The sequence below is a fragment of the Cucurbita moschata genome, unplaced genomic scaffold (genome assembly GCF_002738365.1).
Source record: "Cucurbita moschata cultivar Rifu unplaced genomic scaffold, Cmos_1.0 Cmo_Scf00029, whole genome shotgun sequence".
NCBI lineage: Eukaryota > Viridiplantae > Streptophyta > Magnoliopsida > Cucurbitales > Cucurbitaceae > Cucurbita > Cucurbita moschata.
Genome location: NW_019268545.1, coordinates 1,946,713 through 1,957,883, shown reverse-complemented (window position 1 = coordinate 1,957,883; position 11,171 = coordinate 1,946,713). Strand labels below are relative to the sequence as shown.

The 11,171-nt window shown below is 33.9% G+C and overlaps 2 protein-coding genes across 7 annotated transcripts; both read right to left on the bottom strand.

Moving 5' to 3' along the window:
• Positions 1-2,312: 2,312 nt before the first annotated feature.
• LOC111463979 (glycine-rich protein 5-like) lies at positions 2,313-2,609 on the bottom strand. Its single transcript, XM_023108019.1, has one exon. The coding sequence runs from the start codon at positions 2,607-2,609 to the stop codon at positions 2,313-2,315; it is 297 nt and encodes a 98-aa protein (XP_022963787.1).
• A 1,147-nt stretch (positions 2,610-3,756) lies between these two features.
• On the bottom strand, positions 3,757-9,924 carry LOC111463899 (probable pectate lyase 8). 6 transcript variants are annotated; one of them, XM_023107854.1, is made up of 9 exons: positions 9,693-9,924; positions 9,477-9,530; positions 9,327-9,389; positions 9,177-9,230; positions 8,372-8,431; positions 5,493-6,135; positions 5,310-5,413; positions 4,338-4,476; positions 3,757-4,240 (listed from the first exon to the last, which is right to left on the bottom strand). In XM_023107854.1, the coding sequence occupies exons 1-9, from the start codon at positions 9,773-9,775 to the stop codon at positions 4,019-4,021; spliced, it is 1,422 nt and encodes a 473-aa protein (XP_022963622.1). In that variant the 5' UTR covers positions 9,776-9,924; the 3' UTR covers positions 3,757-4,018. The 6 variants fall into 6 exon arrangements, with proteins under 6 accessions (XP_022963622.1, XP_022963623.1, XP_022963624.1 ...); XM_023107855.1 differs by having other exon boundaries at positions 9,327-9,380; XM_023107856.1 differs by lacking the exon at positions 9,177-9,230.
• Between the last annotated feature and the right edge of the window lie 1,247 nt (positions 9,925-11,171).

The window sequence follows — 11,171 nt, the reverse complement described above, 5'->3', positions numbered from 1 at the left end:
CTTTCCCATATTTTTTTTACCTTTTCGATCCTCGATCTCCGACATATTCAACCGTTCACTCAACTGCATCGGGAGACCGAGATATTCAGCCATTCACTCAACTGTGTCGGGCGGAGATCGATAAAAGTTTCGGGTCGGAATGGGAGAAAATAGTGTGTGTGGAATGGGGAGTGTTTTGATAATGCTTGTGGTGGTTGGGTGTATTTTGTTTCTGCCGCTTGTGATCGGCTCCGTTCAGCCGCCGTCCGGCCTTATGCTGCTTATTTTTCCGGTCACTCTCGCCGCCGTGTTCTTCCTCCTCTCACGTGAGTCCTCCAATTGAAATATTAATGGTGATAATCAAATCTTCATGTTGTTTTTTATGTTTTTTTTTGATAATTATGTAACACAGATGCATAACATAGAATAATATTTGTGTAAATCTTGTTTTTTTTTTTATTATTATTTAGTTTTTTTTTCATAAAATTCCGTTGAAAGGGGTTCATATGACCCGATAACCCAACTAACTCAGACTACCTAACCCAAACCATAAAGGTTGGGTCGGGTTAGGTCGGGTTGAGTTGAATTTTCAGAAACTCGAAAATTCGGTTCGGCTTACAACCAAATCCAACCTAATAAAAAATAAATAATATTTAACATTTGTAATTGATATTAACAATGCATCGTGACTTGTTAATGTTTAATATAGTTGAGTTGTGAACTCTATTCGGGTTACTCGAGTCACTAACCCGAACTTTTTGGTTGATCCAAAAGATTTTTCCAACCGAAACAATGTACACATCTACTGAAATTATATTAGATTAGTTAATTTAAATATCACGGTCTAAGTACGTCAGACATTAGTTATATTAAATTCATTGACACGTTATTAATTTATTAAATTATAAATAATTTTAATGTCACAACTGACTTAATTTACTGTCGCTATTTTAAAATATTTTAGAATTAAAATATATAATTTAATTTATAATTATTATTTATTTTATTTCCCATAGTTTAAATCAATTTATCATTTTTAGCCATTTATTTTAAAAATAAAAATAAATTCTTGTTTGAATTTTTATTTAAAACAATAAATATTTTCTTATATTTTGAATTTAAATATACCTTTTTGATCCACAATTATTATTATATGGACTCTTTTTGTATCTAATGCTTAGTTGGGTCTAATTATTATTTATTTTATTTACTATAGTTTAAATCAATTTACCATTTTTCGCCATTTATTTTTTAAAAAAAATAAATTCTTGTTTGAATTTTTATTTAAAACAATAAATATTTTCTTATATTTTGAATTTAAATATACCTTTTTTGATCCACAATTATTATTATATAGACTCTTTTTGTATCTAATGCTTAGTTGGGTCTATTAAATTCATATATTTTAAAATTTATCAAGATAGAAAATTAAAAATTTGAGATTTATTAGACATAGTATATAAACTAAAAGTTCGAGTCAGTTCGTAGGTTGAAAGTTTTTTGATCGAGTCAACCCGACTAACCCGAATATAAAGTTGCAACTCAACCCTACTTTTAAGATTACTATGAAGATTAAAAATATTTGACGTTTGTAACCATTGTTATTGATGCATTGTGACCTGTGAATGTTTAATAACGAACGTTTATAAATTTTAATTATTAATATAACATGTATCGTGTATAAATAGAATTTTGAAATAATTAAAAAAAATCAACCAGTCAACCGAACCTAAAAGTCGAGGTTAAGTTGGGTTGTGAACTCTATTCAAGTTGCTCGGGTAAAAAAAATCAACCAACTCGAAATTTCAGGGATTAGCAAAAAGAAAAGTCTTTTGGATAACTCAATCAAAAGAATTCTAGAGTTTACAAGGGAATGTCGGGGCCATTAAGTGTCGAATCTAGATTATGAATCTTGGACATAGGATGTTACAGTTAAAAAACGTGACGCTCGAATAAAGAAATGGTGCATGAACGAACCGAAATCACCTCCGAATAAGAAAAATCAAGTAATGAATTCAAGTAACACGAAAAATCGTAATGGTTCGATATTTTTCTCGATCTCTATCTTACTCCTAGCAATTTTTGTATCTATACATTTTCGTGAAGTCGAAAGTTCAAATTTTCACTTTTTCGTTTGTTCTGTACTGAAATGTCAATCTCCTAACTTACCTAAATACTACTATTCGTGAGTTTTTCGTAAGAAATACGTAGCGAACAACCGAAGATATTATTCCATGCTATCAAGAGAGTAGGTAAATTCATGAAACAAACACACACACATTACATAGTAACTCACAAACATTACAAACTTATAGACCCCCTCTAAGTTTACTTCAAGGAATCTTAACAAATCCACCACCAACCCCGCCAACTCCGGCACCGATGCCACCGATGCCAACCCCACCGAACCCGCCAAGGCCACCGCCGATCCCGCCCAAGCCACCGCCTCCTCCGAGTCCTCCAAAGGGGAGTCCGCTATCACCAATGCCAGAGAAGCCACCGCCGAGGAAGTTCTTTTGGTCATTGAGGCCTTTTGCAGCCTCAATTGGGGCAGTTCTTGCAGCAACATGGAGTGCAAATGCAGCCATAGCCATAGCCATAATCAACATCAAATTAAGCTTATTAGCCATTTCAAGGACTGTTTGTGTTTGTGGTGAAATGATATCCATTTGGTGGGTTTTTAAAGGGTAGAGGAGACGGTGGACTGTTGGGGGAAATTGAATGGGCAAGCCTATTTAGTTAATGCTTTGGCATTGGATCCATCGTGAATTTAGGCTTTGAGTGACATGAACCTCATGAATGTCTTAACTCTTTAAGTTATTTTAGTTGGTACCTATATCCCCTTCAAATAAAATATCTTTAGGCATCTACGTCTTGTGGGTCTTGTGGGTCTTGTTGGTAGAGAGTTCCATCTATGAGATCTATGAGATCTTATATCGGTTAGAGGGGGATGAAGCATTAGTTATAAGGGTGTGAAAATCTCTTCCTAATAGACGCGTTTTAAAATTGTGAGACTGGAGGCGATACATAGCAGGCTAAAGAGAACAATATCTGCTTGTGGGGAGCTTTAGTTGTTACAAATGATATTAGAGCTAGACATTAGGTAGTGTGCCAACGATGATATTGGGCCTCAAAGGGGGTGGATTGTGAGATCCCACATCGGTTAGAGAAGGGAACGAATCATTCGTTATAAGGTGTAGAAACCTCCCCCTAGTAGACGCGTTTTAAAACTATGAAACTGACGGCAATACATAATGGGCTAAAGCAAACAATATCTACTAGTAGTGAGCCTGGGCTATTACAAATGATATCAGAGCTAGACAAGGGGTAGTATGCCAGCAAGAACGTTAGGCCCCCGATTGTGAGATCCCACGTCAGTTGAAGAGGAGAACGAAGCATTTGTTACAAGAGTGGAAACCTCTCCCTAGTACATGCTTTTTAAAACCTTGAGTGGAAGTTAAGAAGGAAAAACCCAAAGAGAACAATATCTGCTATCAGTGGGCTTGGACTGTTACAAATGGTATCAGAGTTAGACACTGAGCGATGTACCAGCAAGGACGCTGGGGCTTCAAAGGGGGTGGATTGTGAGATCTCACATCGATTGGAGAGGAGAAGAAGCATTCCTTATGAAGGTGTGAAAACATCTCTAGTAGACAAGTTTTAAAACTGTAAGGTTGACAGCGATATGTAACAGGCCAAAGCAAACAATATCGGCTAATTGTGAGCTTGGACTATTACAACATATATGAGCTTATAAGTGGGAAAGAAGAGATCCTATGGATATTACAACACTTGGCATTGAGATGTAACCAAAGAAAAATGTACAGTTTCCAATTCTTGATTGGGACAAGTACAAAGTGAGGGGTTGTGAACAGATCAATGGATGGCTCAAACTCATTGGGATAATGCTATAACTATAACAATCATAGGGAAGAAGAAAATGAGTAAATTGTTTTCTTCTTCCTTTAAATGTTCATATCTTTTTTTCTTCTTTTTTTTTTTTTTTATATATATATATTATTTTAACTATGGCTTTAAATTAACAACGGAATCCCCTACGACAAGAAAGGGCACCTGCATTTGAAGTAAGCGAGCCCACCAACGAAGAGGATTTGGCTCCTAAGCTTGAGGCTCTTGCATAACTGGCTCCTGCACCAGCCCCTGATGGAGTGAAATAGGCTCCATTTAGCATGAGATCTCCCTCCGATCTCCAATTCCAGTGCCTCCATACACCGTTAGATGTGACAACTCTCTTTGTGACCTTAACATATTAACAATCAGAACGGGTCAATCGATCGTTAGAATGTTAATTGATATCTTATTTATTGAACTATATTTGAAAGGTTCTACGAAGATACCTCTTTGGCAAAAGGGTTGACAGGGGCAAGATATCGGTTGCCCTGGCTATTAATGGTGGGATTAGCACTTCCACCAATGGCATACATTACCCAGTGAGTGTAGTCATTGTTTACTACATGGAAATACCCATGTCTACACCTGAATATTAAATGATTGGGTCACATCAGTAAACATTTTGGGTTTATTTTAGTTACATAACTTACAAAATCATCTAATAGGTTGGTTAAAAATTTAGATAGCATTTAGACATAAATAAAGGTTTTCAGATATGAGTACACAGAATCTGTTGAGGATTATTGAAAGTAGTAGTCCTACGTTGGCTAAATAAAGGAAGATCATGGATTTATAACTAAGAAATTCTATCTGTATTGTTATAAGACCTTTGGGGAAACTAAAAGCAAATTCACAAATTCACAAGTATCAAATAAAGAAGTTGTGAGACTCGAAAGTGTAATCAAAGGTGACTCAGGTGTCGAACAAAGGGTGTACTTACTTTGTTCGAGGACTCCAAAGAAGGAGTCGAGCCTCAAATAAGAGGAGGTTGTTCGAGAGCTCTAGGGAAGGAGACCTCAAGAGAGGCTTTGTGGTGTACTTTGTTCATAGCGGAGGTGAGGCTCGAAAGTGCAGTCAAAGGTGACTCAGGTGTCGAACAAAGGGTGTACTCCAAAGAAGGAATCGAGGCTCAATTAAAGGGAGGTTGTTCGAGAGCTCCAAAGGAAGCCTCAAGGGAGGGTTCGTGGTGTACTTTGTTCGAAGGAGAGGATTGTTAAGGATTATTGAAAATAGTAGTCTCACGTTAGCTAATCAAGAGGAACATCATGCCTTTATAAGTAAGGAACACTATTTCGATTGGTACGAGACCTTTTCGGAAACCAAAAACAACTTAACCATGAGAGTTTATGCTTAAAATAGACAATATCATACCATTATGGAGTTCGTGATTCCTAACATAATCGAGAGGAGAAAAGTACCTTGGCATTCTTTGGATGAGACCTTCACCAAAATGGTTATAAGCAATGGTGACTTGCATTTGCTTGTCTCTTACATAAGAGTCACTATGTCCCAAGAGCATCACCTGTTTTGCAACAATCTCAGCCAATTTCAGAACAAATTCCAACATTTGCGATCATTTGACAAAACTGTTAACTTTTTACCTCATTGTGGTGGGTGAAGTAATTGTTAGAAATTGTGATAGCAGTTGATCCCATGATAGCATCAATGAGCCCATCAGAACAAGAAGAAAGAGAATTATGGTCAATCCAAATATGACTCGACCCAAAAATTGAAATCCCATCACCATCAGCCATTGTCCTCCATCCATAATGACTAGGCGAGCTTCGAACCATGGCATTCCCCGTTGGCTTGCAGTCATGAATATGCAAACCATGAATAATAACATTGGTAATGAATTGGATTGTAATACAAGCACCATAAGCGATGTGGACATTGACGCCACGCCCATCAATTGTCTTGAAGCTGTTCATGATGAGTTCTTGCTTTAAAGTGATCACCATGTCTCGTTTGAACACAATCCATAATGGTCTGTCTTGAATCACAGCATGGCGGAGGGTGCCTGGTCTGGGATTGACAGGATCGTCGTCACGTGGATCAGAAACGACGTAGTATCGCCCATCACGGCCACCGACTGCATTACGACCAAACCCAATGCCGCAATTGGCGAGGCGCTTTCGCCGCAGTTGCCAACGTGGGTCACAACGCCAACAATCATCAATTGGATTTCCTGTTCCACAAGAGAAGAACCCCAAGTTCCTTCTCTCTGTGCTGTTGCGTATGCTCCTGTGGGAAATTTCCAAACATAACCAACCAATCACTACACACACACATTATAACTACAGATACACATTATAAGCGCGCTACCGTAAAGCCGTAAAGAATGAGAAATAGAAGTGAGATCGAATGAAACAAAAATGTGTAAGTATGAACCAATTTAGAGCATGAAACAAACTGCAAATGGCTCAGCCATTCTTTAAATTAGCCAATTTGGGACTCCCTCCCCTCAAACAAAGTACACTATATAACTTCCCTGAGGCCTATAGAACCCTCAAACAACCTCTCTCCTCTTGAACAAAGTACACTATAGAACCTCTCCTGAGATCTATGGAGCCTTCGAACAACCTCTCTTCCATTAATCAAGGCTCAACTCCTTCTCTGGAGTCCTCAAACAAAATACGCTCTTTGTTCGACATTTGAGGATTCGACTAAGTTAAGAGCATCACGGATCTCCACAATGATATAATATTGTGAGTATAAGCTCTCATGTCTTTATTTTGGGCTTACCCAAAAAGCCTCATACTGGAGATGTCGTTACTTATAAATTCATGATCGTTTGTCAATGTGTAACTCCCCCCAACAATCCTCAACAAAAAAATGGACACCAACTCTACTGGTTGCTCTATACCATATTAAGAATGAGAATAGAAGTGAGACTTAATCTCACTTCTATTTCTTATTTTTAACATCAACCCGATTAAGTTTAAATCCTAAAAGAAGAAAATTGGTTAATCCAACCATAATTCAACTAATTTATACCATTAAAAAAAAAAAAGGGTCAAACACAAGAAGAAAGAAAATTTAAGGCTTTGTTTGTGAAACCCAGAATGAATTTCATAGGCATTAAATGTGGAGTCCCACATTCAATGAATTGGGTGCATACGGATCATACGGAAAGCTAGCGTTACTTAAAAAGTTGTGAAGTTGGCTGTAAAAGTTTAATGCTACAGATGAAACAGAAAGCAATCCATTTTTTGTTTCCTTTATTTGACCAAAAATTTGATGTGTCGGTGAAGGTATCTTTAAATGCCAAGGTCGTCTCATTTATTGATTACTATAGTTTCGGCATGCGATGCAGCTGCCGCCAGCATGATTTGCGCAATAAATCCAGCAGAAAAAAGAAGATAATAAATTACAAATTTTTTTAAAAAAAAAGTATCTAACACATCTACAAAAGTTATTCAACTTTGCATATAAAATACAAAATCAAGAATTCAAGAAATTATTAGAAACTTCTAAAAAAAAATTAACATAAATAAACGAAGTAACAAATAAGAAACCAAATTCAAGACCAAATAGCCGTTAGTGATTTAAAAAGGTAAAATATAGACATTTATGTATCATATTCCTCTTCGATTATAGTTTAAACGTCTAGTGGAACTCATAATGTATAAAGCAAAGATTCACAATATAAGTTTATTAATCCTTTAAAAGCGAAAGAAATTGACTTAATATTATTCACTTCAACATAAATTCAAGAAGATTTATATATCTATTTTCCATATTTTGGGATAAGCGAAGAGACAAGAATTAAATTATAAGCGTGACAGGTGGATCTCGCCACATGGGCATGTGTGAAAGAGATTGAAATCGCAGTGACAATGAACGTGGTGGCTGGGTCCCTCCCAATCATATTATAAAATAAATTTTATAACACTAATATCTTCTAAAACACTCTTGTAATTAAATTCTAAACTGGTTGATTTTTTAAAAATTACAATATTATTTTTTAGTTTTCTTAAACATTTTAAAAGGAAATTCTTCTAGAATATCAAACACAACATTTAATAAAGGATTTCTACTCCTAATTTTTAAATATTTATTAAATATCAAAAATAATATTATAGTATTTAAATAGTATATAATTTTTTTTTTAAACAAATGATAAAATTGAAAAATATTTTTTATAATTTAGTAAATAAAACTAATAATTATAAAATGTATTTTTTTTTTATCGAATTTAACCGTTACATCCAACTACACGAAATTAAATAGACTCTTAAAAGTTCATAAATTAAATATTAAAAAAAAAACTTCTAAATCTATCAATTACTTATTATTTAAGTCATTTTCGCATTCTAACACTTATTTAAAACTTCAGATTTGCATCAAAACAGCATACTTGGAGTAAAAGAAGGCACATGCTAATCGAAAGCAAATTCCATTTTTATTATTAATAATCATTTTTAATTATTCATTTGGCCCCATAAATAAATATTAGAGAGAGAGAGAGGAATCTTACAAATCCACCATTGATGCAATTTCCTCTGGATTATCAACGGCATGCTCATTCTTAACATACCTGAAATTTTCAATTAAACAAATATCTATATAAATAATTAATTTAAACATTTAATTACATAATTAAAATATCTCAGTTTATTATCGAAACAAAATAATAATATTATTATTATTAAGCTCTTGGTCGGTGGAAGGCTGTTCCATATGTTTTAATGAATTATTTAATTTATGTATTTAAAGCTTTTTTTTGTTCTCCTGAAAGTTAGATTCAAATCTGAGAAAAAGAAATGTACACGTGGAAGTGAAAATGGCCATTGACCAAAAGGTCCAAAATTAGGCCAGGGTTGAAATGGAATGTCGAAGGGTAAATTTGTCAATAAAGAGTCAAAGAAAGTACTTAATATAGACACTCTGTGACCTCTTTTTTTGTTTTAATCTACGAATGAACGGCCCAGATTTTCCTGATCCGATCTCAAAATTCAAATTTTCTGATCCGTTTGATATATCTGACGGCCTAAATTACGCTTTCGACCTAGAGTATAAAATTTACATTATAATATTTTTATCAATATTGTAAAAAATTATGGAACACAAAAAAAAAGTAACAAAATGCCTTTAATACTAATAATAATAAAAATAATTAGCATTTTAATTAATTTTAAATTGTAAAATTATTTAGTTTTCCATAATTTTTCTCAGAGTTTAAGAATATTTTTATAAAATCGACACGTGAAGATCATGTGCCGGAAAACGAAGAGAAAAATTGGGGGGAAAATAACAGAGAAGGTCTAGTTTCGGAAACTGACCGGTCCGCCATGGATGAAGAATTGAAGCTCTGCAATCGCTGATCTCCAGCAAAGCTATCAACATTGTGAAGCGAAACAGAAAATGAGAACAATCAAGAAAATCATTCGAAAATTACTCAGAACAGAGAAGGTCTATTTTCGGAAACTGACCGGTCCGCCATGGATGAAGAATTGAAGCTCTGCAGTCGCTCATCTCCAGAAAAACTATCAACACTGTGAAGCGAAACAGAAAATGAGAACAATCAAGAAAATCATTCAAAAATTACTCAGAACAGAGAAGGTCTAGTTTCGGAAACTGACCGGTCCGCCATGGATGAAGAATTAAAGCTCTGCAATCGCTGATCTCCAGCAAAACTATCAACATTGTGAAACGAAACAGAAAATGAGAACAATCAAGATCAACATTCAACAAATTACTCAGAACAAGACTACGCTAGTTTAGGCCGTCGGTAGCGGCGGACGCGACGGCATTATTGTCGAAAACGCAGAGAAATGACGCGATTAGGAAGCATTTACCTGGATTGAACGAAGAGGATGTTGAGAAGAAGGAAGAGCATTAATGAAGCGGTTGAAAACTGTAGTCTAAGAGTGACCGCCATTATTGATGATTCTGAAGCTTTCTCTGCTTCTCCGAAAAAATTTTAAGCGACTGTGTATTGTATCTCTCGATCGCTCGATCTGTGGGATTTGTATGAGAGCGTTAAATGCGAGTAGTTGTGAAGCGAAAGAGAGGGAATTGAATGGGAAGCAAAACCGGGACGGAGAATCTCCTTTTATAGCCCCTGATAAACCCTTTCTAATTTTATTTTTATTTTTATTATTGTTTTTATTTCTTTTTCTCTCTTCCCCAACTGTACAGTACCAGTACGTATTCCCCCGCTTTCAAGAAACCAATTTTTTTATTATTATTATAGTAAAATAAAAAGTAAATCGTAATTATTTAAATTTTAAAGGGTATATTCGACTTTTCAACTTCCTTTTAATTTTTTTTTTCAACTCAAGATTTAAATTTAATTTTTATTTACTACTAATAGTTTTAAAATTGTCGGGATATTTTTTTTCGGTCTATTAACTACCGAAGCATACACATGATATAAAACGCGTTTTCTTTCTTTTAGTTAGTTTACGACAGTGTGGGTGTGTATTAACTTATAGTCAGGCCTAGAGATACGTACACGAGCCTGACTAGTTGGAAGTCCTTGAAGTTCTTACCAATTCTCTTACTGGTCACGAACCCGATCGTTTGAAATTTTTAAACTTAAAATAGAAAAAATAGGTTCGACTAAACCTATAGTTTAATTTAAATATATTTTCTCTAAATTATTATATTTCATCATTCAATAAAAAAAAAAAAAAAATAACTACGATAAAATTACAAATTTAGTATCTATCCGGCCGTTCCACGTATTGTTTTCATTAATTTATTATTTATATTTTAGAATTATTTTCAAAATCGACTAAAAATTCAAATAATTGTTATATGGATTCTAAAATTTTAAGTTTGTGTCTACGATGTTTATAAAATAACATCTAATAGGTTCTTAATTTTCAATAATATTTAATAAATTTTCCAACTTTCAATTTTATTTCTAAGTCTCTAATATATTCAAATTTTTTAAATTAAAAAAATTATTAAATATATATAAAAAAAATTATTATATCATAAAATATTAATTTTATTAAAATTTTATAAGGTATTAATTGCATATATTTATATATATAGTTGAATAATAGCAATAAAAAATCACAATTGAATTGACATATTTAAATTAATAAATTGAAAAATATTGTGGAGAAATATACTAATAAATCAAGACCATAATTAAATATAATTATGAAATTATGTTATGGTAAATTTTAATTTTTATCCATTTTTATTAAAGTTAACGGAGTGTTTGAGAAACTATAACTGTGAAATTAAAATTTTACCGCCTTCAACATTAGTTAATCGTAACTTTGCGAATCCCCATGATAACCGTCTCTAACTAACCTATT

Excerpts from the sequence above, each read along its gene's own strand:
- LOC111463899 (XM_023107854.1), bottom strand. The coding sequence starts at position 9,775 with ATGGCGGTCACTCTTAGACTACAGTTTTCAACCGCTTCATTAATGCTC. Across the intron at positions 9,531-9,692 it reads ATCCTCTTCGTTCAATCCAG|TTTTGCTGGAGATCAGCGAT; the intron begins GTAAATGCTTCC and ends CAATGTTGATAG. Across the intron at positions 6,136-8,371 it reads ATTGCATCAATGGTGGATTT|GAGCATACGCAACAGCACAG; the intron begins GTAAGATTCCTC and ends AATTTCCCACAG.
- LOC111463979 (XM_023108019.1), bottom strand. The coding sequence starts at position 2,609 with ATGGCTAATAAGCTTAATTTGATGTTGATTATGGCTATGGCTATGGCT.